Source organism: Camelus bactrianus, chromosome 17 (assembly GCF_048773025.1).
Source record: "Camelus bactrianus isolate YW-2024 breed Bactrian camel chromosome 17, ASM4877302v1, whole genome shotgun sequence".
In the NCBI taxonomy this organism is placed as follows: Eukaryota; Metazoa; Chordata; class Mammalia; order Artiodactyla; family Camelidae; genus Camelus; species Camelus bactrianus.
Genome location: NC_133555.1, coordinates 5,915,395 through 5,943,363, shown reverse-complemented (window position 1 = coordinate 5,943,363; position 27,969 = coordinate 5,915,395). Strand labels below are relative to the sequence as shown.

The 27,969-nt window shown below is 53.7% G+C and overlaps 2 protein-coding genes and 1 long non-coding RNA gene across 22 annotated transcripts in view; 1 reads left to right on the top strand and 2 right to left on the bottom strand.

The window, feature by feature from the left end:
* SEC13 (SEC13 homolog, nuclear pore and COPII coat complex component) overlaps nucleotides 1-7,791 on the bottom strand; it is a 33,424-nt gene extending 25,633 nt beyond the window's left edge. For all 4 annotated transcript variants that reach the window (XM_074344353.1, XM_074344355.1, XM_074344352.1 and 1 more), the window contains exons 1-4: nucleotides 7,744-7,791; nucleotides 4,890-4,934; nucleotides 2,589-2,704; nucleotides 244-395 (exon numbers count right to left, since the gene is read on the bottom strand). In XM_074344353.1, the coding sequence (XP_074200454.1) occupies nucleotides 244-395; nucleotides 2,589-2,704; nucleotides 4,890-4,934; nucleotides 7,744-7,746 (316 nt within the window). In that variant the 5' untranslated portion in view covers nucleotides 7,747-7,791. The remainder of the gene's footprint in view (nucleotides 1-243; nucleotides 396-2,588; nucleotides 2,705-4,889; nucleotides 4,935-7,743) is intronic.
* A 2,042-nt stretch (nucleotides 7,792-9,833) lies between these two features.
* Nucleotides 9,834-27,823, top strand: LOC123616291 (uncharacterized). Of its 13 annotated transcripts, none has more exons than XR_012499831.1 (5): nucleotides 9,834-11,089; nucleotides 14,751-14,878; nucleotides 15,015-24,122; nucleotides 24,359-25,240; nucleotides 26,191-26,429. It is a non-coding gene; the product is annotated as an uncharacterized LOC123616291 (long non-coding RNA). The 13 variants fall into 13 exon arrangements; XR_012499830.1 differs by having other exon boundaries at nucleotides 15,015-24,443; nucleotides 25,084-25,240; XR_012499833.1 differs by having other exon boundaries at nucleotides 9,836-11,089; nucleotides 15,015-20,453; nucleotides 22,148-25,240.
* ATP2B2 (ATPase plasma membrane Ca2+ transporting 2) overlaps nucleotides 12,161-27,969 on the bottom strand; it is a 330,499-nt gene continuing 314,690 nt past the window's right edge. For 4 of the 5 annotated variants that reach the window (XM_074344347.1, XM_074344349.1, XM_045515322.2 and 1 more), the window contains 4 exons: nucleotides 26,217-26,428; nucleotides 25,952-26,059; nucleotides 23,999-24,181; nucleotides 12,161-15,248 (listed from right to left, as the gene is read on the bottom strand). In XM_074344347.1, the coding sequence (XP_074200448.1) occupies nucleotides 14,937-15,248; nucleotides 23,999-24,181; nucleotides 25,952-26,059; nucleotides 26,217-26,428 (815 nt within the window). In that variant the 3' untranslated portion in view covers nucleotides 12,161-14,936. Of the gene's footprint in view, nucleotides 15,249-22,081; nucleotides 22,196-23,998; nucleotides 24,182-25,951; nucleotides 26,060-26,216; nucleotides 26,429-27,969 lie in introns of all 5 variants that reach the window. The other variant, XM_074344350.1, reaches the window with a different exon arrangement.

Genomic DNA, 27,969 nt, shown 5'->3' with positions numbered 1-27,969 from the left:
TATAATCTGAGAATAAAGATCAGTACTTAAAATGAATAAACCTTAAAAAAAAAAACCCTCACTGTGTTGCCTTTGCTTTTCTCATTTACTTTGGATTGGCTGTAGGTCTCAGGGCATCACCTCCACTGTGGACAGACCAGCAGAAAAGCAACCAAAGCCCAAAGGACAGGTGAGGAGCACCCCCGGGGACGGCCAGGCGCTAGCCAGGACAGAGGCCTCCCCAGCGTGCCACGCTCAGTGTACCTGAGGAGTCGTGTCCCGTGTGCTCGTGCGTCTTCTCCCAGGTGCCATTTTCCTCTTTCCAGATAATGACCTTCCGGTCGTAGGAGCAGGACGCCAGGATGTTGCCGTACATGGGGTGGGCCCAGGCCACCTGCCACACAGGACCCTCATGACTGCAAGGCGAGAGGGTCAGAAGTGAATGGCTTCTCAAGACAGAACTGTCTAAGAATTTCAGAAAGGGAGCTGTAGAATGTCACTCCAAAAGGGGCCTTCACTGGGCAGTGAGGACCCTGAGGCTGAAAGCGAGTCAGCCCCTCTGTCCCGACTGGGCGGAACCCTTCCCTGCTCCAGACTTCAGCCAGCACCACTTACATCTGCTGTCATCAGCAGTCCCTGATCGGTCCAGGGTTTACACCTGCAAGGGCTCACGCTGTGTCTGCAGAGTGAATCACTATTCATCTTCCCAGGTGGTCAGCCTCTTGTGGAGGCAGGAACCGTTTCATTTTGATACTTTCCACCACTCTCTTAACTTCTTCAAAAGGCATGTCACGCCTCTCTCTTCTCTTCCCGGCTTTATACATTCACCTGGTGAGTACTGTGTGAGCAGTACCCTGTGCCGGGCTCTGTACTGGGGCTGTCCTGCAGCTGCCGGGTGCGGCAGGGGGCACCAGCACACAAGAGGTGGCACAGAGGTGACCATCCCCTAGCTGCCTGACTTTAGGCCAGGGTCACAGCCTCTCTTTGGCTTTGTCTCTTACTTCTTTTTACACAGGTCATGAGGGAAATGTCTGTGATAACTCACACAAAGAGCTCAGAGCAGTGCTTGGTACAAGAAAAGGGAAAAACTCAATGCTCAATGCCTGTGGGCTCTGAGTGCTGCTCCTGGCTCACTCCCTCACCCCGGGGCTGCAGACAGCCTCCAGCTGGGACAACAGCCCATCTCCATCTCTACAAAGGAGCTGCTAATGAAACTCGGTAGACTCAAATGTCCTACAACTAGTATAGTTTTAACCGAGGGAAAAAAGAATGAGTGTGTGAATTTTTCACCCCCTAGTATTTTATGTCCTTTAGGCAGAAGAAAAACACAGAGCAAAAGGACCGAGTGACAGAGACAGGACGGCCTCCGCCAGTGCTGGCAGCTGGTCCTTACCCTGTGGCATTTGACTCCCAGTCACTCGACTCCTGACACTCAGGGGGAGGGGAATTTCTAGGCCTGTCTTCCCAAATGGCTACTGACTTGGCTGTGTCTTCTTTAATTCAGCTGACAAACGTGTACCAAGTGCGAACTTGTCAGGGACTCACAATCTCTCCTGTGCAGTCTGGTGACGGTTATGGTCCCTTCTCAGAATAATGGGTAAAATCCATAGAGCTAGGATTACAAAGGAAACTCAACTCCATTGAAAGACAGTTATCAAAACATTAAAGATAATTTATGATATAGTGATACATCTGCTTCTTTTTTAACACATAAGTAACAAACTCCAGCGGTAAGTCTAATAACCATTCTAATTTCAAAGCAGTGATGAGCATAAATGCTGTTCTGAGAAAGCGACAACTGTCATGTGACATAAAAAGAGCTGTGACTTCTACTGGAAACAAAGTGACTGGCACTATGACTACTACTGCGGCTCCTGGCCTTTACCCGTAATTGAAGGAAATACTAAGTATCAGTCACTGAAAATAAAGCCCTGATTTTTCCCCTTTCCCAATTCACTGCCCCCTGAATTCTACCCACAGAACCCTAGGAGATCCCTGGGACCCAGGTTAAGAACCCCTACCTATTTGAGGTAATGAACTGAGGGAAAGCGTTAGTGTGACGCCCTAAAATTGAGAGCGAGGACCTCAAGAAACTCAGCAGGGGGAAAGGTAAATCAAACAGCCACAAATGTTCACTGAGTACCTGCCATGGGCAGACAGGCAGAATTACGGGATTTATACAGTTACTGTCACATGCTGACATTACCATGCTTGAGTCACTTTAGATCATGTGGGCTCAATTTGTTAAAATAAAAAAAAGGCAGTTCCCCACTTTTAAAAATAGCAGTAACTACTGAGAGCTTGCTGGGAATGGGCTCTACCTGGGGGCAGGGGACAGCATCAGCCTGTTTTGAGGGTGAGCGGGTGAAGGCTCCAAAGGGAAAGTGACTCTCCTGCTCAAGGGCTTTCAGTGACATCTGGGCGGGAAAGCCGGGATGCGCTCCCAACTCCACCAGCCTGGGACGCCTGCTGAGGGCAGCAGGCTGGCTGGGGCCAGGTGTCTGCTCCGCTAACCGCACTGCGGGCTGCTCTGATCTGGGCTCTCAGCCTTCCCTGCCGTGTTCAAGCCCAAACTCTCTGAGACCTTGCCCAGGGTTGGCTGCACTCACCCCCTGAGGTCGGCGATGAGGATCTGGCCTCCATTGCGAACGTCAAAGATTTTCACGGACCTGTCGGACGAGCAGGTTGCCAGGCGGGTGCCGTAGTAGTCCATCTGGGCATCATGCTGCAAAGAGAGGGTAGCTCGGGAAGCCTGCAGGCTGAGCCCGGGGTGGGGTTGGGGTGGGGCAGGCACCAGGACAGAGTCTAGTTTGGACCAGAATCTACCTGAAATTAGTTGACTCTCAAAGAATCATCACTACCAGGCAGGAAGCTAGCATGTCAACATTGTCACTTCTCTGACAGGCCATATCTTTCTGAAAGGGACAAGAAAAACCACACCCAGCTGCTTTTCTTTACATCACAGGGGAAGTCCTTCCAATCCTGTCCTATAGGGTGGGAATGGGAGAAAAGCAGCTTGCCTAGCTTCCCTCTTCTTCCTCCTTCCTCAGGCCGCACTGGGTTCTGAGGCTCCGTGGGCTACTAGGGATGTCAGCTCGGCCCCCAGAACCCAGGGCTAAAGCTGACCCCAAGAACGTTCACCCCAAGAAGCAGGTATGACTGCCTGTAGGCCCCAGTCAGGGCCCCTGTGGTGCACATCTGGCCTGGACACTGGGCTCCACCCAGACATTTGGGCTCCTTCCTCCACCCACAGCCGTGGACGCTTTTGGGCCTTGGTTCCCAGGTTTCTACTTGACCTTTTCCTTCGTGTGCCCAGTACCCCAGACTCTCCGCCCATGCCTTAAATGTTGCTGGTCTCATCACTGATGAACTGACTTCATCAGTGCTGCCTGGCAACCCAGACCCAGGGCTGGGCCCTGCCCACAGCTCCACCTATCGGGGCGATGGCTCCTCTGAGCCACTCTGCCTGCTGCCTCACTGAACTTACTAGCCCCTCCTGCTTGCTGGCCCTGCCTATTTCAACAGGTGCCGCTTTCCTCAGCTGTCGCACCCTGGGGGTTTCAGGAGCTATTAGCTGTCACTCTCGCTGCCAACAGGAGGAATTACCTCCTTTCACAGGGAAACAATCATTCCCTGTTTCAACATTCCTTCCTCACCTCCCTACCCAAGGAAAGCACCCTGATTCTTCTTGGGAAGTCAATCCCCTCCACTCTTCCAGGTCTTGGCTTCTTGGAGGCAGGCAGGGCAGGTGTTAAGACATATCTTGGCTGCAAGTCTATTTCTGAAGCACTGTTCCTGCACAGTGTGATCACACACTTCGGGAGGAAGCAGGGCATAGAACCTAAGAGATTTAAGTCCTATCTCCTTAAGCTATCTGCTGTGCAACCTTGGAAAAATTTCCTAACCCCCTTGAACCTTAGTTTCCTTATCTTTAAATGGAGCGAATGATGGTGTCTGCTTCAAGGGTTGTTATGAAGGTTAAGTGAGACACGGAATGAACAGTGTTTAGCGTGGGGTGTGATGCTCAGTGAGCACGCAGACGTTAGTCATTACTACTTTGTCTCATCTGTTCCTCAAGATGAACCCACACAGATAGGTGGCATGATCTTTCCCATTTTAGCTATGAGGAATCAAGGCTGGCACAGGCAACTTAGATGGGGGTCCCAGATTGGATCTTCTTACACAAGGTGCCAGGCTGTCTCCAAAAAGGTGTGTTCTTACAGTTTCAAGACCAGGCAACCTCTCAGAAGCCCAGAAGCAACCGCTGGTGGGCAGACTGAAGGCAGGACGCCTGGGATGAAATGCTACAGGCTGACTGACCTGGGTCTTGTTCAAAGGCTGCTGGACCCCCTGGCCCTGCAGGAGGCAGATTCTGCATCTTTGCTGCTGGAGACTTTAACCTCTGGACCTTCTCCCAAGCCCTGTCCTCTTATACTAATCCCTGTGTTTGCCTCTCAAGAAACACCCTGAATTAATGACTTCTGGTTCAAAGAAGTCTGGCCTGCTGTCTGTGGTGGTCCTGCCTGGCTCTGTCTTTGTATTGAGTCATCTTCCTACTTTTTCTTCTTTTAACCCCCTTCCCAATGGGGCTAAGAAGTGGCAGCAAGAGGAACACAGGCTGGAAGACTATTTCAAACCTCTGCACCCACTCCCAACCCATTCCATAGCAGGTTACCTTTTTGGCCAGAAGACTGAGGGCCTTGAGCTACAAACTGTTCCCAGGTTTCTCCTGCCAGAGAGTGACCAGACTGCCCCAGCCCTGCCAACTCAGAGGGTATTGCTGGGAGACTGACCATACCCCTGAGGCTACAGCCTGACTGGTAAAGGCTGCAAAGCCTCACTGGATTTATGAATGGTCAACAGACATGCCCTATTCCCAGCCCACAAGGAAGGGCTAAAGGAATACTTACAATCATGTCCTCATGTGAAGTATCCACTGTGTTAATTACTGACACCTAGAACCAAACATATTGTTGGTAAATGAACTGATGGCAGTTAGAATGCAATCATCTCGTTAAATCCACCGATCATTTCTAAAGTTCTTGCCCACAACTGTTCATTCATTCATTCATTCATCCAGTAAACGTTCACTCTAAGAAGCCGTCGTTTTGCCAAGCATGTGCCAGGGGACTAGAGATATAGACAGGAGTAAGAGGTCCATCTCACCCCTGAGAAGCCTGCATGTAAGCAACCCTAACACGGCAAGATTAATACATTAACGATAGTTTACATGTGCTACAGCAGCCTGAGGGGCTGGTGGTGGTGGACATGAACGGGGGCTCAAATGATGAGGAATTGCCAGATGGCACAGGGAAAAAACATACAGTCCAAGCAGAGGGAATAAGATGAGCAAAGAGTCGGGGATGGTGAGCAGTCCTGGCTACCTCTGAGGGTGAAAGGGACCCTGGGGGAGCTACGGCTGGGGTCCTCGTCTTAGATGACAGGGCCTCTGATGTTCCAGGCAGTTGTTTGCATAACAGGGTTAATACCTAAGACTCTGAGAATTGATTCAACTTTCTCTGAGGCTGCTTCCCGGTCCACTACCTGTGACAGATCCCAGTTTGTAGGGCTGGAACACAGCTGCCACGGTCATCACCTTCCTACGCCTTCTTTGAGGTCCAGCTCAAATTATGCCACACCACCTCCGCCCCACTGCCCCTCGCCTTCTTGAAGATTCCCAGATTCCCCAACTGGCTGAACTCCTCTGAATATCTTCAACACCGAATATCTACAACACTTTCAGCTGTTTCTGCTCCCAACCAGAAGGTGAGCTGCCTGGAGTGCTGAATCCTTTCAAATCACCCAGCACAGTGCTTTGCAACCAGAAGGAACTCAGTGACCATCTGCTGAATAAATAAATGAACAAAAAAGGACAGTTTTACTTTGCTCAGCCACTATTCTCTCAAAACTCTTGGGATAGAAAAGGGACTGAAAAGGAGGTTTCAGATTGGAACTAATTTCTTACCATTTCCCCCATTTCATCTTTTCCCAGCACAAGCCCTGCAGGTAGAAATAGGACTTGACTTTTCAGAAAGGTGGACACTGGAAGAGGATGGCTGCAAAGCAGTTCAAAAGGTATGTACGAAGGAAGCACAGGCTCTCTCATCAAAGTCTAGACTCCCTACAAAGTGGGCCCCCGAGGGCTGCAAAGGCAACTAAGGAAGATAAAGAGAAGCATCTCCTGTGAGTGCCAAGCTGTCAGCGTTACAAAGTGCTCTCACGTGCGCGCTGGGAAGGGCGAAGGGCAGAGTTAATCAGAGTCACCTGACAGGCTAAGGAAATGAAGGAGCCCAGAGAGAAAGCGCTTGCTCAAGTCACAGAGTGAGTTAAAGCTGGAGCTGTGAAAAGAGCCCCACCTGCTAACTCCCAGCTCACAAAGCTTTCCACTTGATGACATAGGGTAGTTGTTACATCCAATTCCCTAAATCAATGGCTGAGGGCTAAGTAGAGTCAGGAAGAAAGCTTACTGAGTTTCATACTAGGTCACCAAAGGACCTTGGAGATAACCAGCATTAATTTTTGGAGGCAGGGGGATTAGGTTTATTTATTTACTTAATGGAGGTGCTGGGGATTGAACCCAGGACCTTGTGAATGCTAAGCACGCACTATACCACTGAGCTATACCCTCTCCCTCAATATTCATTTTGAATCACTCTCATCCATCAATCAGAACTGGGCAGCCATGCTTCTGAACAAGTGCCTGTTCTGTTTTTTAAAACTCGTTTTAAAAAAGTCCTTCCTCCTGAGCACTTCAAGCTGCCCGGTGTTTGTTAAGTAGTAAGAGACAGTCCTCAAAACAATTCAGCTCTTCAGAATCAGTTAATGAGTTAAAAACTCATGTAGAAAGAACTGAGTGTCAAGCCCCAGTTTGATCCCACCTCTATTCAGCAGCTGAAGCAGCAGATGTCAACCCTCCCCCAAGTGATTTAAAACCCAGTCCCCTGCAGAGCAAGAACCAAACCAAGTGTCCTGACTTCTGGGTTCACCCAGGTTCCCTCAAAACCCCAGGCCCACCCATCCTTCTGAGAGCACTGATTTACTGAACCCCACTCCGCGCTAGGCTCAGGCTAGATGCTTCCAACCATTAGTTCTCATGGGCGGTCATTCACTGGATGAGTAAGTGAGGACTGAACGTACACTGTGGATACCACAGGAGTTTAAAATCCCGAGCCCCTGTCTCAGAGTGGCATTCAGCTCATCCTTACATCAGTTTCCCCAGGAGTCCGTCATACCTCGGGGCCCTGGGCCAGTCAACTGTTCCACAAACATTTCTGCCGGGGGAGGGGGAGGTTGGAGAAGGGAATGATTGAGGGTTTGAATCTCAGCTCCGCCACTTGCTCGCTGGGCAGTTGGATTCACCTCTGTGAACCTCCAGCTGCCTCCTATATAGGTCGATAATAACAGCACCGACTTCACGGGGCTGGTAGCAGGCTGAGATTAGGAACAATGCTCGAACTAAGTAAGGGTTCAGTATACAGTGGCTACTACGGTGTTGTTGGTTTTGTTTTCAATCGTTGAGGGAAGAGAAGGTAAGGAAGGAGCAGGAGACGCGGTAGCGGCGCGGCCCTCAGAGTTCCGGAAGGTTCCGCGGCCTCCCCCGGCCTCTCCTTCCGAAAGGTCCGAACCCGCAGGGCCAGAGCCCACCCCCACAACCCGAAGTAGTACGGGAGAGCTGAACGGCCCCGACCCGAGGCTTGAACGTCAGCGCGGCAAGGAACCCGGGAGGGCGGCGACCCTGCTCGGCGACCCCAGCCCTAAACTCACCATGGTTGCGGCGGCGGCGGCGGCGGCGGCGGCGGCGGCGGCGGCGGCGGCGGCGGCGGCGGCGGCGGCGGCGGCGGCGGCGGCGGCGGCGGCAGCGCCAGGCCTCGGACGTGGCAGGTCCCGGCGACTCCGAACAGCTCACTTCCGGCGCCGGGCTTGGCAGGCCGGCGAGTCCCAGCAAGGAGCCTCCGGGCAGCAGCGCGCTCCGCTCGCGCAAGGGTTCCGCGCCTTTCAGGGGGCGGTTCCAAGCCCTCCCACGGCCCCTCCCCTTCTCCGCGCGGAACGCGAGACCAAGGCGGGTGGGACTCTCGTTTCCACAGCGACCCCGATCCGGGGATTTTTGGAATCTGAAGCTCCAGCCTATCTTCTGTCCTGACCAAGCGTTCCCTTTTCTTGTGATCCATACACGGAAAAAAAAAAAAAAAAAAAAAAAGGATTCATATATAACTGCACCTTCACCCACTTCTCTGCGGTTCTGGGTGCGACTGGTCTTATGATGAACATTGTAGTTGATTAGTTTTGAGGAGTAGAGAGTAGTCTGGTCCTAGTACTTCTTTGTTGTTAGTATCTCCTAAGGACCCAAGGCTAGGACCAGGGGCAGAGAAGGGCAGGGAATAACCCCCTACCAGAGGCTGAGCTTCTCACCTTCCCTCTCTAAGCCAGAGGACCCCTGCCTCCAAACTGCCCCTTCCTCACAGCTCTGGGATCCTGTGAGTCTGGCCCACCAGGTACACTCCCCAGGCAAGGTGGGAATCTCAGCCAGGCTCCTGCAGCCAGAACCCAAGATCCAACTCCCAGTTTCCCCCAATCCTTAGGTCCCTGGCCTCCTACTGGCACAGGGAGAATGCTGTACAGCTGAACAGAGCCTGGGGGCTCCCCCCAACTACACATGGTCTGGCAGCCCTTGGGCGCCTCTTGGCTTTAAGGAGTTGAATGACCTAGGGTGGAGCCTAGGCTCCCCTTGGGTGAGTCAGAATCCCTCAGTGTCCTCTTGAAACTGGAGGGAAGAGTCCTAGCAGGAGATGGTCACTGCTGGAGGGATGATGTTAAGGCTCAGAGAATGTGACAGACCCAGACCAAGGCGCTTTGGAGAGGGGCTCAGGGGAGTAGGGGCTTACAGAACTCAGGGCTGGGCCACCGGGCAGCAACCCATCCTTCTACTCCAACCCCAGCTTTCAAGATGGGTAATTTCCTTCTAGTGGAAAAATATTGCAGGGGTGTGAGGGGCTGGTGCTTATGGTGAAAATCTTGCAGGGAACAAAGAGGGAGGGGCCCTTGGGCCTTCTGTCCTTCAAGGGCCAGGCCCTCGTCTTGAATCTGTAGATGTGCTGCTGATTCTCTGGGTGATCAAATCATATCACTGCTTTCTGAACCTCACTTTCCTCGAGTAGAAAAGGGGAACAATGAAACATTAGATATAATACAAATGCAATGCACAGGGCATAGTTGTTATTAAAGGAATTCCCTGATGTAGGCATATTGGAGTTGGAGAGACTGGGGATTTGGGACAAACAGTGCAACTGTATCTTATTCATTAAAGTATTTCCTGGGGAACTGAAAGGTTTTGAGTGCCGATTCTGGCATCAAGACCTCTAGATACCATTATCGTATCTCCTACTTCCTAGGTGGGCACACCCTTCACCTCTCGGAGCGCTGTCTCCTCTTCTGTTAAGTAGGAATCGTAATAATACCTCCTCTGGAAGGTTGGTGTTGGGATGTGAAACTGGGTTTGGGTTTGGATGCTGGCTGGGCCTTTGATGCTTGATCCGGGGGTCAGTTTATCCTGAGAAGAGCTGGATTTTAGTGTGTGAGTGTGCGTGTGTGTGCGCGACCCTCAACCTCTGGACCAACATGGGACCATCTCTCGGTCTGGGACACATGCTTGTTCTCTGCTTATCCTCAGCAGAAGATTGTGAAGTTCAGACTCTGAGTGTGCCAGGCTCCTCTCTGCCCACCCCCCCCCACCCCAGTAGTGGGTGCTACCTACATCCTTTGTCCGTATCTCCCATCACCTCCCTCCGGTTAATCCCAGACCCCATATCAAGCTATTTTTAGCCACCCCTAATTTGTACCTCGACCTCCCAGATCCTCTGACCCTGAATCTCCTCCTCTTCATCCTCCTGAGGCCTCTTCCCCCAAAGTCTTGCCCTCTGGGATTGTCAGCTGTTCCTCATGGAAGGTTAAAGACTCATAGCAGGCTGAACGTGCCTCCCTCAAATGGTGAACAGTTAAAAAGTGTGACTTGGTGGAAGGAGAGAGACTGCCCCTGAGCTGTGCACCCTTGGGCAAAGTGCCTTTCCCGCCCAGTCACTCGTTTTCCCTCTGAGTTCAAATTCATGGAGGGCAGGGGCCCAGCTGTCCTGCGGAAAAAGGCCTGGTGATGTGTACCGTGTCTGCATTTCCACGTGTGCATTTATTGTTATTGCTCAGTATAGTGTTGAAAAGGCAGACAAATCCCATTAATTACAAAGAGCACAAGCCAGAGATACAGAGAAATAAGGTGTACAATAAGAGCACAGTCACTTCCCAGCCCTGATTGTCCCAGAGCCCCCCAGAGCCCGGGCAGCTTGTGGAAGCTGGAGGCGGCACCATTTCCTCGCTACTCTGTTATAAAATATGTGCACACAAGAGTTAGCAAAGTGTGGCAACCAACCCCCCCGAGAGGAAAGGTCCGGAGGGAGAGCACCACAGGCATTACAAAACAGACTTGGGGGCTGAGAAGGGCGGTCCCACAGCAGCCTTAAATACCTTGTTTTTGGTGGAGGGGGTGATGGCTGATGCACAGGGCCAGGGACCCTCCTCCCACCACATGGGTGAATAAGACCTTTCCATCAAAATCAGGAGCGCTTGCTCTGAAACTTGGGAAAGACCTGGGTTTTTTTTCTGCTGTTGTTTGATTTAGGCCTTGGGTCTGGAAGACCCGAAAGCCTTCAGAGAAATGCAACCTGCCCCCCCACCCCCCGACCCCATCTCCTAATGGTGGGATCTCAGACACTAAGGAGAGAATTTTGGGTGGGAGGCATGCCACAGTGCATGTGGTTGACAGCCTCCTGTAAATAGAATGAGAATGAGTTGGGGGGGGGGCATCAGAGTGGTGAGAAAGTCCAGGCAAGAAATGGCTGCATCCCAAAGGACCTATCACACAACAGCTGCAAACTTTGACTAAAGAGCGGGAGATGACCCCCTACCCCTAAAAATAGCTCAGGCAAGGGAGACAGGATTAAATGCTGCTCCACGAGGAGAACTAGCAACTGGGCCACACATTTTCTTGGCGCCGGGTCTGGGAGAGACCTCTCTTTCTTGCCTGGACCTGGGCAGATGGAGGGTCCAGCCTGCCACAGCTGAGGTGGGTAACTTTGGGTCCCACACTGAGACTGGGTGGGGGGTGGCGGTGGCCTCTCTGATGACAGCCTGGCTCAGGGGACAGTTGAGTTGATGGGAGGAATATCAGGCTCCCCTCAAGATTCAGGACGCCCCTTCTGTCTCTCCTTAGAGGACACTCTATTTAGTGATCTGGCGTAGACACTGCTTACAATGGCCGGAAGATGGTTGCACCTAGAATGACAGGGCCCAATATTTGAGATGAGAGCAGGGCAGGGGGGTGGAGGACTTGGAAAAATTTTAAGTTAACTTGGAAGAACAGATGTGGGAGAATAACTGGGAGATTTGGTTAAAAAAATTTAAAAAAAGGAAGAAAGAAAAAGAGCAAAGGGTATGTATCCCATCACATAATAAAACAATTATATAAAAGTGACAATAATGAAACTATATGGCTGGTGCCAGATGAAATGCCCAGATAAGGGAACAGAGGAGAAATTCCAGAAATAGACCCGAGTCTCTCAAAGCTGTCAGGATGTGGTAAAGGGGAATTTCAGCATGGTTGGGGAAAAGCAGGTCTTCAATAACTGGGATACCCAGGCTGAGGCAGGTCCAGAGTCCTTGCCCCAGCGTGGTCACAGCCATTGCTCTGGTCTCAGAAGCAGGGGCCCCTCCTTCCTGTCCCTTGTTGGGACCAGGGGGCAAAGAGGCCACGGTGGGGGAGCTGGTGGGAGCAACCGAGGCTGCTTCTGAGTTAGGGAAGGAAACTTTCCTCCCTGTCCACCTCCAAAGATGGGTGGACTTATTGAATGGGCCTCCTGCTCTTCCCTCTTCTGTTCTGAGGGGGAGACAGACTGGTGAGTTTAGACCTCAGAACCGAGCCTGCTCCCTTCTCCTGGAGCCCTTGTCTAGAGGGCAGACCAGAAGCTAAGGGGATGGTGCAGTCCCAAACCAGGGAAAAGTATACATTATGGAGTATCTAGTTCCTATGTTCTGTTTGATGTTGGTTTTTGCTTTTTCGAAACCACACATTTCAGAACCACACTGTGGGAGTAAGAAGAGTCAGCCATTGAAAGCATAACCATTGCATAGTAGTAAATGAACAGAGATGGTGAGTTCTTTATTTACAGTTATCGTCTAGATAAAAAAATTCATAAAAACAGATGAATGGTCATAAATTATCTACCCCCTACTGGGGTGAACTGCCAAACGTACCCCATGCTGCTAGATATAGGACGCAGAGTGCAAGCTGTATGTACTACAGTGAGTGCTGACAAACCACTCATTTCCTGTGTGTGTGGACGTCTGTGTGCATGTGTGAGGGCGAGGGTGTGTGCGTGTACATGTGTGAACATCCAGCACTCCTGACCAGAGAAGGCCAACACGGACGTTGGGCGTTCTCGGTAGCTTCTGTTGCTCCCCATCCTCCCGAGCTGAGCCCCGCTCAGGGAGACCCCTCCCGGCTTCCTGGCGTCCTTGCATCCTGGCTCCAAATGAACAGGGAGCGTCATGTGCAAGTGGAGCTCTCCTGGTGTCATGGGATGAGGTCATGGACACAAGGCTGGAAGAAAGGGGGAGATGGAAAACCGCAAAAGAGGAAACTACAAAAACCACCACGTGCCAAGGCTGCCCCGTGTTTGACGTGAGCTGATCTTTTCTTTCTCGCAGGAGAGCAGTGGGTGGTATTGGTGGTGTCGGTACTGGAATCCAAGAAACGTATCTGAGGGCTGGTCACCCCTCGGGGGATGCCGTTTCCTCTGATGGGTACATACATTCAGAGATATTTCTTCACGACATTCAGGAGATGCTCTTGCGCAAAGAAGGTCCTCCTTCCAGGAAGGTTTTGCCAAGTGGGATGGGCTGACTTGGAATCCCAAACCCTCGGGTTTCTCCACAGCCGTCCAGACGCAGACCCTCCCAGGTGACTATGGCTCTTTTCCCGAGTGGCTCTCATCTTGTGTGTGGAAGAATTCTCTGGGCCTGCAGAAGGGAAGGGCCCGGGCTGACCCAGCAACTGCGGAAAGGAGGAGAATGAAGGATGCATTTCGCAAGCGAGGCGGGAAGTGTTTGGTTTTCCTTGAAGCATGGGACGTCATTGATCATGGTATTCAAAATGTCTTTTGCACTGTACAAGTTTATGGAAAAAGGTCGTATGCTGAAAAGTCTCAAAGCAAACTTTGTATTAAATACAAAAGTTCTTTTATGAAAAAAGCTGATACCCACAAAGTGCTGAGCAGTTAAGAGGCTGACATACAATTAAATAAGCTCTTATTAAGTGGGGTTACTAGTGCTGTTATTGTCTTGGGGGAAGATAACCACCTTTTCTCACCTGTGATACTGCAGGGTTTCAGAATGGCTTTCTGTCTGGGAAAGCAAGACTTGCTGTTAAAAGGCTACAGTATGTATTGCGACTACAGGAAGACAATTTGGTTTAAAAAAATCACACTGAATACATCTCAATATACACATCATAAGGTTCGTTCGGATCTAAATAGTGCAGAGAAAAAGGCTGTTCTTCAAACATAAAAATAAAAGCAGCACACCAGAATGAACCTCATCCCCTATGCCCACAGCTCATATGCTGCAATTCATAAGGAAATAAGCCCCTAAATTACTAACTGAAAAAGAAAATCAACACAATAGCATTTATAATATTGCAACACTACCTCAATCTCTGTACCGGCAGCGCCAGAGAGAACCTCTTTGTGAAATGCTCTTAGTAAACTCAAGTGAGTTTCATTGAGAGAAAAGTCTTCACCCCGGGCTTTGCGGACCCCGTCGTCCTGGGGCCGGGCTGGCTGTTAGTGCTTGGAGCCCGGAAGCCTTCTCTCCTCCTCTCCCTTTGTCTACGGAGCATGCTGTTGGACCCCTCATGGATGGATACTCGCTGACATCTGGCTTCTGCCTGAGCCTCCCGCGGTAGTGACGTTATCGAACGGAAAGAGCAGGCAAAAATCAGAGCATGGCTATCATAAAACATCAAGGATGCAATCCAGGGAGGTGTCTGTCGGGCTGAGCTGTGTTTTCTAGCATCTCAGCCACCAGTGTCCTTAAACCGTACAAATAGCCAAAGACGCTATCTACAGGTTTGTAAACAAATTACATTCTTCTTTTAGGACATAAATAAGTTAAAATAGAGCAATTTAAGCGGAAACAAGGCAACATGCCGGCAAAGAAACTTTATATATCCATGTATATATATTTATATATATATATATCTCTACCTATCTATATGGACGTATACAGTCTTGGAGAAGTATACGTTGATATAGATACAAAGAAATGGATATAACCTTGTGAGTGTCTGAAGTTCTTCGGTTCCATTGGTGCAAATTGACTAGGCGAGTTAAGCTCTGCAATTTCAAAAAGTTGTTAAATTAACCTATACAACTGAGACCATGCTGCGCAAGCATTTCAAAAACTCACAGACCAGTGGATTGGATAGATAGTCTCAGAAGAGTCTGTTTGCAGTTCCCGCCTAAGAAAACAAACAAACAAACAAAAACCACCCCTCCCCAACCCCCCCCAAAAAACAAACTAGGGGAGGACCGGAAGTGTGCGGTACATTCATGCAGGGGACTGGCGCCGGGCGGGAGCATGGCTGGTCCGGGTCGGGCGGAGCCAGGACGGGCTTGTTCTGGGAAAACCGCTCACTCCCTTAAGCGCCCCACCCCCCCCCCCCCACCCAGGAGGAGATCCCGCCCTTGCCTCAAAGTGAAAAAGAGTTCAAACAGCATCGCAGCCAGAAAAAGGGTCTGTTGGGTGGAAACGGTTTTCTCGCCAGTTATTTGGTTTCCGTGTTGCTCGCTGCTGCGTGGTGAGTCGGGTGCCTGGGTGGGCGGGGCCCGGGAGGGGGGCGGCGGCGGGGGCCTCAGCTAAAGCGACGTCTCCAGGCTGTGGATGGGGCTCCCTGGACTTGAAGAGGTAGCTGATTTGCTTGTGTCGGTCGTCAGGTTGATCCCGCTGTCGATGGCGCTGTTGTTCTTGTTGAGCGAGGACGGCGGGCTGGAGTTCTGCTTGAGCGCGGCATCCTCTTCCAGGTCGGTGTCGTCAATGAGGGGGATGTGGGGCTGGGAATCTTCGATCCGGAATTCAGGATGAGCCATGAAATTATGGATGGAGGTTCGAGACTCAGGCTTTTCTAGACCTTCATAGAGAGAGCTACGGAACGCCTTCACGACGCGGATCTGCAAGGGAAGGGCAGGGGTGAGCAGCACTGCCCTTCTGGGGAGCCGGCAGCCAAGCACTGGGGGGGGCTCAGAGCGGGTGGGAGAGGGGTTAGGACACAGCAGGTGGCTGGAATCCACAGTCGCTGGGTGTTAGGAGCATGGACAGGAGAGGGAAAGATGGAAAAGGGGGCTCAGGTTATGCGCATCCGTGAGGTTTTTAAAATTGCTTAGGTTTGGGTCAGAACTACAGTATTAGGACAGGAGGAAGGAAGCCCCATCAGAGAGACGATGGGAAACAGTGGTTAGAGTAAGCTTAGTTCACTCCAGCGGGCACCCAGACCTAGTGAGAAAGTGAGCCTTGTTAACTTTAAAGCAGAAGTTCAACCATGCACAAAGGGAGGGGGGCTGGGGGGGAATAAAGTAGGGAGGAGAGGTTATTGGTAAGAAATTCATCTTAAGAAAACCACACGCAGTTAAGAAACCACACAACATGGAACAGATAACGAACGTGTTACAAACAAAAAAGGACACCCAGGAGAGACAGTTGGATGAGGCAGGATGAGAGAAGACACACGAGGGCCAGACAGAGAGGGGGAACATCAAACCAAAGCGGCAAAGCAAACCAAAGCCAACTCGGGGCTTTCTGGGGTGCAGAGCAGAGGCGGCCAGAAAGCACGAAGGAGCCGGCAGCTGATGACATTCGGGGGTGGGAGCATGCTACGGGGGTTGGGTGGGGGTGTGGGAACCACATGGCACACACAGACAGACACACGGCTACACTTGGAAGCCTGGACGATGTGAATGGAGGTCGCTTGTACCCAACGTTTCTTCCCTTCATGCATTTGGGAGGTAAACACTCGAGTATAGACTCAAAGCCCTGGCCAGTCATTGGAGTTGGCTTTGGGGTCCCTTATTTCCTGGGGTATTGTCTTTCTTTCTTTGTGCTTTGAAAACACAAAACCAAAAAAAAAAAAAAAAAAAAATGAGGCCAGAATCAGATGGCCAAACCCAGCCCCTGGGTAGGATTCTAAGGGGGTATGGAAATGAGCCACAAAGCAGCCAGTTCTTTGATTTTCTGTGTCTCAGTTAGAAACTGGGTTCCCTGAAGAATGGAAAGCTGTTGGACACTGAGGCTTCTAGGCTAGTGGACAGAGAGCCCTGGAGCTGAAGTCAGGAAGACCTGCATCTGAGTCCTGGCTCTGCCACTTCTGGTGCCTTGACTGCGGACGAGCCACACCACCCGGCTGCCGTCCCCTGTCCCACCTCACAGGGTGTGGAGGGACAGGACCCTCACTTTGAAGAGCGGTGTCTCTTCTCTGGACTCCTGGTAAGGGGAGCTATGCCTGCCAGCTCAGGGGGCCAAGGGGACTGGGGACAAATGCGCCTCCTCCTCCCTTACCAGCCCCAACTCAGAGCAGAGCCAGCGGCAGGGAAAACAAGGCAGCATCAATTGATGCCTCCAAGGGGCAGAGCCTTGGCCGGCCAGCTTGGGCTTTCCCTGCAGAGCCGTGGCTGCCCCTGTCACAGGCCTGTGGGGGACAGAGGACCGACAAGGCGGCTGTGGGAGGCTCTTGCGGTCCCAGGATTGGTGGCGCCCTCAGCTAAACCCGGGGCTAGCTCGCTGGTGGGGGCCATTGGGGAAAGCCTTGGCCATGGGAATGAATTGTCACGCTGTCTGTGCCTGATGGTTTCAAGTGTCACTGTTCAGGGTTTACCTGACTATTTCAGAGAAGAGCCTTTCTAAAGCACCTCATAGGTTCTTCTGCCTTGTAACTGAGAGAACACAGAGAAGAATTGAGGTTTGTCTGTAATCCTTTTTGGTCTTGTGTAAGACCCCACTGGTTCAATTTTGTTGTTGTTAAGTTTCTCTCCTTTGCTGTCAGTCAGCACTCACTAGTTCTGACTTTCCCTTGTCTTCTCAAAAGCATCTCTGTCCCTTCTCCTCCTTATGTGCTGGGGGCTGGGGGCTCCAGGGAACCCTGCCTGTAGGAATCCTGTGTTAATTAAGAGGCATCAGGTGCCAAACAAGGGCCAGCCAGACGCCACACATTAGGGCTGGCACTCCGTGAGGGCCACTTGGCTGCTTTGAGATTTCTTTCTCCCTAGATTCTCTATCTGTGGCCCTGTAGAGATTATTCAGTATTCTGATCTCCTGATACGTGGGCCATTATACCCCCGATTAAGTGAAAATAACAACAAACAAGATACTGCAGCCTCGGCTTTCCTAACTGTGAAGTGGGGATGATAATTATCTGATAACCCAGGGTGTTCTGGGGCTGGACTGCAGTAAGATGCCAGCCGGGAGCGCCTGGTGGAGGAGGAGGGATGGTGGCAGGACCCTGTCATGTGACTGACAACGCGGAGGGAGGGGACGACACACAATGAGATGCAGGCCCCTCGCCCTCCCCCTGGAATGGAGACAACAGAAAGAATGAACTGCTCTGGACAAGACTGTGGGGACAAGACTTTTCGGGACACCCCGCCACGGCCATCTCAAGTCTCCACTTCGGTTCTCTCGCGGCTGAAATGGAAAAAAGGATGGGAAGAAAAAAAGCTCTTCCATCTCCCCTCCCTGCCTACCCTGGCGATGGGCCTTTCTGGCATAAGCCGCACTGGGCGTGGGTTGAGGGGGAAGAGAGGAAGGGACTCTGTCTAGGGGACTTCAGGCGTTTTGGTTTCATCGGCACAGAGAGGGCAGGGAGCCCCGTGCGGAGGGCTCTGAGGAAATGCATGAGCCCCAGTCTGGGGCGGGTTCGACATACTCGAATGTTTACCCGGCTTCAAGGAAGCCAAGAGTCTGGGATTGATTCACATTCATTTCAGGCTCAAGGTTAAAGACTCACAACCTCTTTTAATTTCACTCTCTCTTGCTGAACTCTGTGTCCAGGGTTCTCTAGCCCTCTAGGGAAACAAACACATGGAATATTCAGACAGCGGAGAGGTCTGGGCACCCCCCCAGAAGCAAGCCATCTTCTCGCCAACCCAAGGTTGCACTAAGTTAGTTACCAAAACGCTAACAAGGGGGTCCAGCTTCCCTTCCGTCCCTCCTCCTTCATTTCTCCCCCTAAGAGATGCCAACGCCTCGCCCTAGCAGTCCTCAGAACCAGGAGTGTGAAGGGAAGAAGGGGTGGGAGGCGCCCTCTCTGGCCGGTCTGGCGTCCAGAAGGTGGCTGGTCCCGGTTAGGAGTTTGATGCTCTGGGCCTGGTGGGTTTGAAGGAGCAGGACCTTCACTCAGGAACACGGAGCCTGCTACAAACTTGCTAAATACAACGGTGGCTTGAGACAGGTTAGGAATTTGAGGGATAAGAGACGGGGGCTGTGTAGCTCGGCCCTGGATCTGAGAGCCGGATGCTAGTTTTGTCCTTGATCACGGATGGGCAGGCACCTTCTCCCCGGTTCCTGCCAGGCTGAAGACTCAAGCAGAGAAACAGCTTCCCTGGCCGTCTAGACCCCAGAGGACTGGCTCCTTTTCACTGGATGAGGCTGTGGCCGTGGGCACTGGTTCCACCATGGAAATTCAACCTCTGTGGGCTCCAGGTCTGTGGGCTTGTCTGGGAAGTGGTGTGGGTGGTGGGAAAAATGAGGACTCTGGAGTCAGCCCTCTTGTCACTTACATGCTGTGTGATCTTGGCCACATCAGTCCACATCTCTGAGCCTCAATCTCTTTCTCCACTCAATGGAGGTACTGGCAGATCCTCTCTTCATATTTCAGTTGTGAGGTGTATGTGAAGTGAAGAATGTGGGAAATGTTTTCCAGGGCTTTGGAAAAAATGTTAGGTGAGGCTCAGGTGTAAGGCATGAGGGGTGAGCCATTAAGTTTCTGGGGGAAAAAAACTCGCTTTTGAGTAAGCCAGAAGAGGAAAGCAAGAGTGAACCGGAGTTCCCTCCCAGACATTCTGGATGTCATTCTGACTGGCCTGTCCTGTCCCCTCATGCATCTGTTTGCTTGTGGCCCTCTATCTTACAGTGGTGCTGGGGGAGGGATGTGTAATGTGCTGGGGGGGTGAGTCAGAAGTCAGCCCTGCACACGCTGCCCTGCCCCAGGCCACTGTGGTCACCTTTGATAACCCAGGGACAGTGGTTTGGCTCCTTCCAGGGCACAGAGACCCCAGGTATTTTTGACTCAGCATGCACACAGCCACCCTGCTCTGCTGGATAGTCCCTGGGAAGAAGGTTCTGCTCGGAGGAGGTGGAGGGGTGCCCACCTCTCCATGCACCCAACTGGGGGACCCTTCTCTTTACTCCCCGGCCACTTGCTTCACACCCTGTGGGAAGAAAGCCTCTGGCTTCTGGAGGGGACCTGCATGGCATCTGGAAGGCCCTCGGAGTCCTGGGACCAGAGGAGGGGACATGGTTATAGAAACTATTCTCACAGAGGAGGAACTAGGGGCTGTTTATTTAGGCTTCACATCGTGACTGTGTTGACCAAAATGTGTGTGTTGAAACCACAGAGGTTGTGATCCCTTTTGGAACCAGTACCCTCAAGCAGGGGGATGGTCAGGCTCTTTTTGAAACCCTCACACCCAAGAAAGGGCCCCAGAAGAGACCAGAATAACAGGCTGGAGTCTACAGTGGTGGGTGGGGACGTGGGATTCCTAGCGAGGCCTGACGCCTAGGGGAGAGGCAGGACGCTGCTTGCGAGGAGGAGTCACACTTGACCGGCCCCTGTGGGTCCTCTGAGAGAATCCCAGGTGGTGGGCAAGGCCTACAAGCTCCTTCTCAAAGGCTTTTCCACAGGTAGGTCACCAGGGGACAAAGGGATTCATCTGGCCTGGAAGGAGACTGGCTGAGAGACAGAAGTGAAGGGCAGGCAGAAACGGGCAGTTCTCTCAAGGAAAAGTGTTGAGAACCAGTTGTCCCAGGACTGGCCTTACTGAACAGGTGTATAAACGACAGAAAAGGTGAGCACGAAACTGCCAAGATTCGAGATGACTGTGCCCTTTCTTCTAGACCACGAGGGTTAAGATGCGGGCAGAGCCGAAGGAGACGCTGCGTGGTGCCCGGGTGTGCTGAGAGCCCTGTCCTGGCCAGTGCGAAGGGCCTCACTTCAAGAAAGAACCAGCTGAGACCTGGAGGCCACCGTCTGGCAGTCAGAGGGCCACAGGGACGCACGAGGCGTCAGGAGGGTGGCGGGAACTAGGGGAAAGGGTTCTTCCTCAGGTGGCTCTCCAGCCCCCAGCACAGGAGGCAGCGTGAGCCAGGACAGAGCTCGGCTGACGCAGGTGAGGACCTCCCTCTGAGGCCAGGGCTCTTGGGCAAGAAGAGGGAGAGGGTGGGAACAGAGTGTCCTCTGTCCCGGGAAAGCCTGGCAGTGATTTCCCGGTGACAGTGCCTAATGGGAACGTGACTCAGACACCACCTGCTCAAGTCCGGCCCTACTCCACCTTGGCCCGTCCGGCCTCCCCATTGCTGTGTTTTCGTGCTGATGAGTCAGCACAGGGGCTTCTCCCCTTTTCTTCATCCTTCCTGTCATCTTGCTGCACCCATGGAAAGGTCGTGGGATGTGAGCAGAGGCCACCAACAGCGCCCGAGGTCTCGGACGGCATGGTTCCCAAACCAGCATGTGGTCCTCTCCTACTCAGTGGCAGAGGCTGTGTTTGGGGGTTCTGTGCTTAGGACGGGGTTGAGGGGCCTGATAAACTATCAAGAGATGAGACCTGGGGTCTATGCCTCATCAAAGAAGCCCGAGGGCTGGCTGAGGGAACAGACAATCTGATGGACCAGACTGGGGCTCCCTGTGGAGACCAGGGAAGGGAGGCAGGTGGTAAGCAGGGACTTCTCGTTCCCTCTAGGGCCTGAAGCCATGGGTGTGCAGAAAGATCTAGACAAGGCCAGAGATGAAAGACCTGGGTCAGAAGCCGGAGGGAGGGAGGGAGATGATGGAGGGGGTCAGGGTCCCAGGCTGCCCCTCAGAAGAGGAAGGTGGGAAGCTGTGGGTCAGACCAGGTCCCTTGGGCCTGCTGGTAGCCAGCCAAGATGTGAGCCCCATTGTTCTCTACCTGAGGTCAAGTTCAATGTGTCAGGAGCCTTGTCCCTTCCAGGAAGGGCTCAGGCCTTCAGTGTGCTCCAAGCCCCGCTGCAGGGAAAGCACATGTAAGGCAGCGGATATACAAGGGGAGAGGGCCAAGGGCCTGAACCACAGGGCTCAGGGCCTCTGGGCCTCTGGGCTGGGATCTCCTTGGGGGCCTGGTCTCCCTGACCGACTGTAACCTCTGACCTATGTGACTCTTCCTGGTTGGACCTCACTGGGGTTGGCTGTGACCCTTGAGAGCCTTTTCTTCCTTGACCCACAGTCACCCTTTGCTTGACTTCGACTACAAGACTGGGACCTCCTGGCCAGCTCTGACCCTGGCCCTCGTGAGCCAGGCTTTTCCTGACTGAGGATGACCCTAGACTGATTGGGACACTCGTGCCCCCCAGCTGATTGCTCCCCTTTGGCCACTGTGACCAGTCGTGGACTGTGACATTCGATCACTAAAGCCTCTCTGACCGACAGTGATCCTATGACTGACCTACACTTTCTGACCACTTGTGACCCTTGTGATCCCAACTGCCTGCTTATAACCCCTGATGCTGACCCCAGCCGACCCTGGCCCGCCAAAGGACTGCCACCCCATGCCTGGCTGTGATCTGCTGACCACTGGGGACCCTCCTCGATGGTTTGGGCCCCTCAGCCCCATGGGCCTCACCACAGCCAGCTGCCCCCCCGAGTCCTTGGCACCCCGGCCCCTGCCCGCCTGCCCGCCCGGCGCTGGCAGCGTGGCACCCGAGGTGGTAAGGGTTCACACTCACGCCCAGCTGCAGCAGGAGGAAGGCTGGTCGGAGAGGAAAGAGCATTGGACAACGACACGCGACTAGGGCTAGAGAGATTGGCTACGTCCTGGCTCTGGCTGGTGACGGAGGACTGTCTCCGCAGGGCGCCCTGAAAGGAGGCCCCGCTCTTGAAAGTATTGACTACTTCAATCTGCAACGGAGGAGAGAGCGAGACAAGTTGCGAGGAGAACGGACATGACAGCCACACGACGGACAGGCGCGACGCCACGAGGACAGCCGCAGCCACAGGGACGACACGCCACATACACCAGAACGACGATACAGACACGCTGCAGGGCTCCCAGGACCCTGCTCGGCTCGGGCGCCTGGTCTCCCAGGGTGGGGGCGGGGAACGCAGGGGCCCGGCTTTGGTCCTGCTCTAGTGGCCTGGGGGCTAATGGGCAGGGCTGGGGTTGGGGGTGCTTGGAGGCAGAGGGGGTGCTCAGCCCCCGGGACCAGGCGTGAAGCCAGAGTGGTGTGGTGGGGACTCTGTAGTGGACTGTCCTTGGCCCAGACCCCGGCTCTGCCACTTAAGAGCGAGGTGATCTTGGGCAAGTCACTGCTCAGAGGCAGTTTTTGGTCCTTCAGAAGGGGCAGTGCCACCTACCTGGCAGGGTTGCTGTGAGTGGCAAAGCACTGGCCCACTTAGTGGTCTGTACGAGTCAGGCTGGATAGGACTTGTGCCCACTCAAGAAACTACAGTCCCGGTGTCATCCTGAAAGGCTCTGTGGCTGGGTTGGTGACCAGGGCTGTGCGCACTGAGAGTCGCCAGGCCCTCGTGGGAAGGAAGGGTCAGGTCGGGCTGCCAGGAGGGCTGGCCACCAGCGTTCCAGAGCCCAGGCTGCTGTCTGTCAGGCGGCCCTGGGTCTGCCACCTGCTCCCCGACCCAGCTCTCAGAAAAGGCTGTCTCCTGAACTTCAGTCCCCCTTAAAACTAGGGGGACATACCTACCACTTGGGGCAGGCAATGAGATGCTGTTTGGGACAGCGTCCTGTGGGTGCGAGGCAGCCCAGGTGATCTGTTTTTGTTATGCTGGATGGAAAGGCAGGGGTAGGCCACGCAGGACCGCAGCTCTGAGGTGGGGCCTGGAAACGCTTCCCAGAGTGATGGGGGTGGGGTGGCCATGAACCTGCCAGCACTGCTCTCCGTCTGGGCAGGAGACAGACCCTCTCTTGGTTGCTTGGTCCTGTGTTCCTCATCCCACCTGGCTGTGAAAGCACACTGAAAACTGCAGCCCCGGCCCAGGGAGAGCTGTGTGTCGGGGCCACACGGTCAGGCCATGGGTCACATGGGGGCCACGCAGTCTCTGTTCTGGGGAAGAAACCTGCTTCTGACTGGATACACACCCCACACGTGTGCTTTGTGTATATGTCCTTGGTGTGCACGTGTGTGTGGTGGTGGAGGGGATGAGCTTCGCTCCCCAGAGCTGCCTTAATGCCCCATGGAGGCTGAGGGAGTGTCTGTGGAGGGAGAAGATGTGTGCGCATGTGCGGAGGAACCCCCACCTCAGGGCTGACCACCTGGCCTGGAGAATAGGGGGCCCACCATGGACTGAAGCTGCCATCCTGGCCTCAAGGGACCAGTCTCTAGCCTTGCCTGACCCTTCTGGTGGCTGCCTGCAGCCCTGATCCAGATACCACCCCCAGCAACTCTGATGGGAGCTCCTCACTCATTTCGGCCCTCAGGGTCACCCCCTCCCCTCCTGAGGGGCACCCCCAACCCTGGAAGCCCACGGTGAGTGTGACCTCAGTCTGATCCCTCTCCAGGTGGAAGGGGAGGTAGAACATTCCTGAGGGGGCTGCTCTTTCTTCAGCAGCCCTGCAGAGTGTGTGCGGGGAACGTGGGTGCACGGGAGGCTGGTGAGATGGTGAGAGCAGGTCCGGACGCCCCCTTGCTCATCTCCATCACCACCCACCCCACCAGGGGCGAGCCCAGCCCCAGGAGCCTCCTGTACCTGGGTCTGGATCCGATTCAGGCCTCGGAACCACAGGATCTGGCCCCGCCGCAGCTCCCGCTCGGCGTGGTCTATCTCCTCCACGTCCTCGTTGAGCTCCTCCTCCGGGATCTCCTCCTTCTGCGTGAGCCTCCCTGCCTCCTTGAGGAACTTGAGCCTGCTGGTTGGGATGGTGGCGATGACCTGCGGGGGGCCCAGCCGTCAGGGGATGGGGGCTGGCCCTCAGTGGGCTGCTGCCTCCCCGCTTTCTTATCCCCTTAACTAGTTACATTCAGCTCACCCCTTAACTCATCTCACGCAATCCTCAACTCAATCTTTAAATTTCTTTTTAATCTGCTTTCACTTCACTCACTCATCCAGAATCAAGAGGATATCCTGGGCAACCTTGGGAGCTGGACACATGTGACTTTGAATTCCCAGCACCTTACTGGTCGTGTGACCTTGGGCAAGTCATTTAACCTCTCTGAGCTCTGGTTTTCCTACGTGGGAAGCTGGGGGCAGCTCTCAGAGTTTGAGTATTAAGTGAGATGGTGTGTCTAAGTTGCTGGTGCTCGCAGCCTAGGCTTCAGGTCTCCAGCTCATTCTTCCTGAGGTCATTGGGTCCCGGGGTGCCCAACCCTGGGTAATGGGCCCAGGGCTTGAGTGCCCTGGGGGCAGTCAATCCTGGGACTCCTGGCATGGCTGCTCTCCCAGAAGGGAAGGCATTATGGACGGGGACGTGCCTTCATTCTTACTCTTCCTCCAAAAGGGCTTGTCCATGGGGCTGGGGCCTGAGAGGCCTGAGGTGGTAGAGGTCAGAGGCCCCTTACATTTCCTGTCAGGACAGACAGGGGCTGCCTGGACACCTGGCTCGAGGTTTTAACGGTGGGCATTGCCCACTGGCATCGTCATGAGGTGTCAGGAGTCTGCTCACCCAGATGCCGAGGGCTCCCTGAGGGAGCGGGCCCCAGTGGGACAAAGATGGTCAGGCCCCAACGATGCCCAGGGAATGGGGTTGCTGAGTCCAGTCTAGTCCAGCTTCCTAAGAAGCTCCAAAGTTTAAAGAAGATCCTTTTGAGTAAAATTAAACTTTCTTCACCTTCTAGTTAATTTCTGCCACTGGAATTTCCCACTCTAGCCTGGGAACAGCTTGAAGGCAAAACCAGTACCCTAGGCCTGCTGGGCCCCCACTGCCTGGATCCAGCTCTGAGCACCATGTCCTGGTCAGGCACCTTTGAGCTGCAAGCTGTGAGTTCCATGATGGTATGTGTGCATGTGTGCAGGTGTGTGTGCCTGGAGCTTGGGCCCAAGTAGGGAAGGGAATGGGGGGGAGAATGTTCCAGGGTCAGAGCTGGAAGGGCCCCTTGGGAGGATCCAGCCTGGGGTCCCTCCAAGCCAGGGAGGGTCACAGGTGGCTGCAGACACAGCACTGTGATGGGGAAGGGCTCGCCAACTTACATTCCCTCTGGCTCTCTGAAGGAACAGGAATCTCTGTTTGGTGCCACACCACCTACTATACCTTTTATAACAAGCTGGCTTCAGGCTCTGAGCCTTGGCTGGTCACCACATCTAGGTTAATAATGTCATTCTTGTTACTTTTTGTTTGTTTGTTAGCTTCTGTTTATGGCAAGCGATAGTTATTTTCCAATCATGCTAGTAATATAAATTGCCTTTTGAAATAAATTTCAGTTAAAAAAAACAGATATGACTAAAAGAAAATATCAAGTAAACAATGGGATCAGCAGTGCATAGACATGAGCAAAAATCACAGTATTTATACCCAAATGATCCGCATCTGAGACCTGGGCCGACTCCCATTGCTCTGATCCCCAGAGGTGGGGGGGACCTTGTCTGGGGCCAGTCAGCTAATCCGTGGCGGAGCCAGGACCCATTCCTGGGGCTCCTGGACCCTTGTCCAGTGCTGCTTCCCTTCCTCTGCTGAAAGACACCTCCTGCAACCCACCCAGCACTTACCTGGCCCCAGACAAGCTCTCCTAGCCCGATGAATATGCACCACATCCATTGGTCCAGCTGCAGCGGAGAGCAGCTGAACGGCTTCCCTCCAAACTGCACGATCACTATCTGGAGGTCAAAGGGCGCAGAGAGAGAGACACAGAGAAACAGGCCATCAGGGGCCAGCTCGGAGGGTCTGGGCTCTCAGGGCGCTACTGGGGCTGCTCCGGCTGCCTAATGCCCACCCCTCCCCACCCCAGCCAGGTTAGGTTGGGGGCCTGGCTACCTGGATGGCGAAGGTGCCCAGCACGATGGTGCAGAAGATGGGGTTCCGGAAGATGCCGTCGAAGACGTTGCGCTCGCCGTGGATCTTGCGGGCGTTGATCTCGTTGAAGAGCTGCATCATGACGAACGTGTTGAAGATGATGGTGTAGTGCTCGGAGGGCGGCGAGTGCAGGGGCGCGTTCCTCCCGCTGTCGATCTGGAACATCTTCTCACCTGCCAAGCGAGAGGGTGGGAGCAGGCTGAGGGCCGGGGTTGGGGACGCCCGGCCCTGCATGGGGGCTTCTGAGCCACCGGGTGGGTCAGCCAGACGCAGGAGATGCTCTCTGGACACTGCGGGGCAGGTGGGCCTGCGCTGTTGGGTGTAAGTGAAGGGGTGACAAACCTTTTCTCCTCTAGGGGAGAAAGGCCTTGGGTGAACTTTCTTCCTCTTTTTCTGTGGCAATCTGATAAAGGTGGAATGCCAGCTGGTTACCAGGCAACATGGATTATAAAAAGCGACCCCTGGTTGGCAGACTCGTCTGGACCTGGAGGATTGGGTGTGAACTCAGAATACACAATGGGAGGCCATGGCTTTGGGTTCCCCTGAAGGTGCTGCTGCTTGTAACTGCGCATGTCCTCACTGAGACCTCTGGAAGCCTGTGGGGCTCTTACAAGAGATACCAGTTCCTATGTGGAGGCTGGGGCTTCCAGGCAGGCTGGCTCTGGACCCGCTCAGGTGGCCTCGTTCTCTTACACAGGAGCTGTCACGTGGTGGCGGGGACAGAGCCCTCGGGTTGCTGTGTGGACATCTGCCAACGGCAGGCCTGATAGCTGTGTGAGCTGGTGCCATGAGGGCTGGTGGGGTTTTCTGAGTGTGAGACGTCTAGCTGAATCCAGGACCACCAGGAGTAGGCGCTCGAGTGGGGAAGCCAGCAAGGAAACCAGGAGCCCACCCTCCCCTCTGCTCCCCGCCTGACAGCTTTCTCTGCGAGGCTCTCCTACTTTTGTATTCCCGTAGCATCCTCTAAGGCTTTTCATGATCGCCTTTACGACTGTCCTGCCAACACAAAGGAAGAGGACTGCCCTTTGAGGAACGGGATCACACCCCACCCCCATCTGTGCTCTGGACTTTGAGGGCAAATGCTTCAGTGAGGCTCATGTGGAGGGAGCCTGCCCAGGCTGGAAGCTCCAAGTGGGCCCCAACTTGCTGTGTGACATGGGCCAGACCCTGCCCACCTCTGGTCTCTCCGTGTGCTGGCGGTAGACTTTGCCTGGACCATTTCTGAAGCACCGTGGAAGCCAGGCCAGTCTTAATCCCAGCCAGACCTGGCTCTTGGTCCAGGTGCCTTACCAGATGGGCTGCATGCCCTCAGGCAAGTCACCTTCCTTCTCTGTGCTGGGGTCCCTCACTGTCACGGGGGTTGGTGGCACAGGTGCCTACCTCATGGAGTGGCTGGAAGACCTAAACGAGGCAGCCTAAATAAAAGTGTTGTGGAAACAGCTGGCAGGTGGGCAGGCACGTAGCTCTGTCCCAAGGAAGCCTTGGTGAGACTCCGTCTACCAGGCAAGGGTCAGAGAAGGGGCCATCACTCCCCTAGAACCTCAGGCTCCTGTGGGGCTGGCGTGAGGCCCCGCCTTGCACAGTGTGTGCAGTGTCCGGAGCTGTATCAGCGAAAAAAGCCCTGACTTTGGGCCTGGCTCTGCCCAAGATTTGCTGTGTGATCTTGAGCAACTCACTTCACTTCTCTGGGCTTCCATTCCCTCGTTAGCAAACA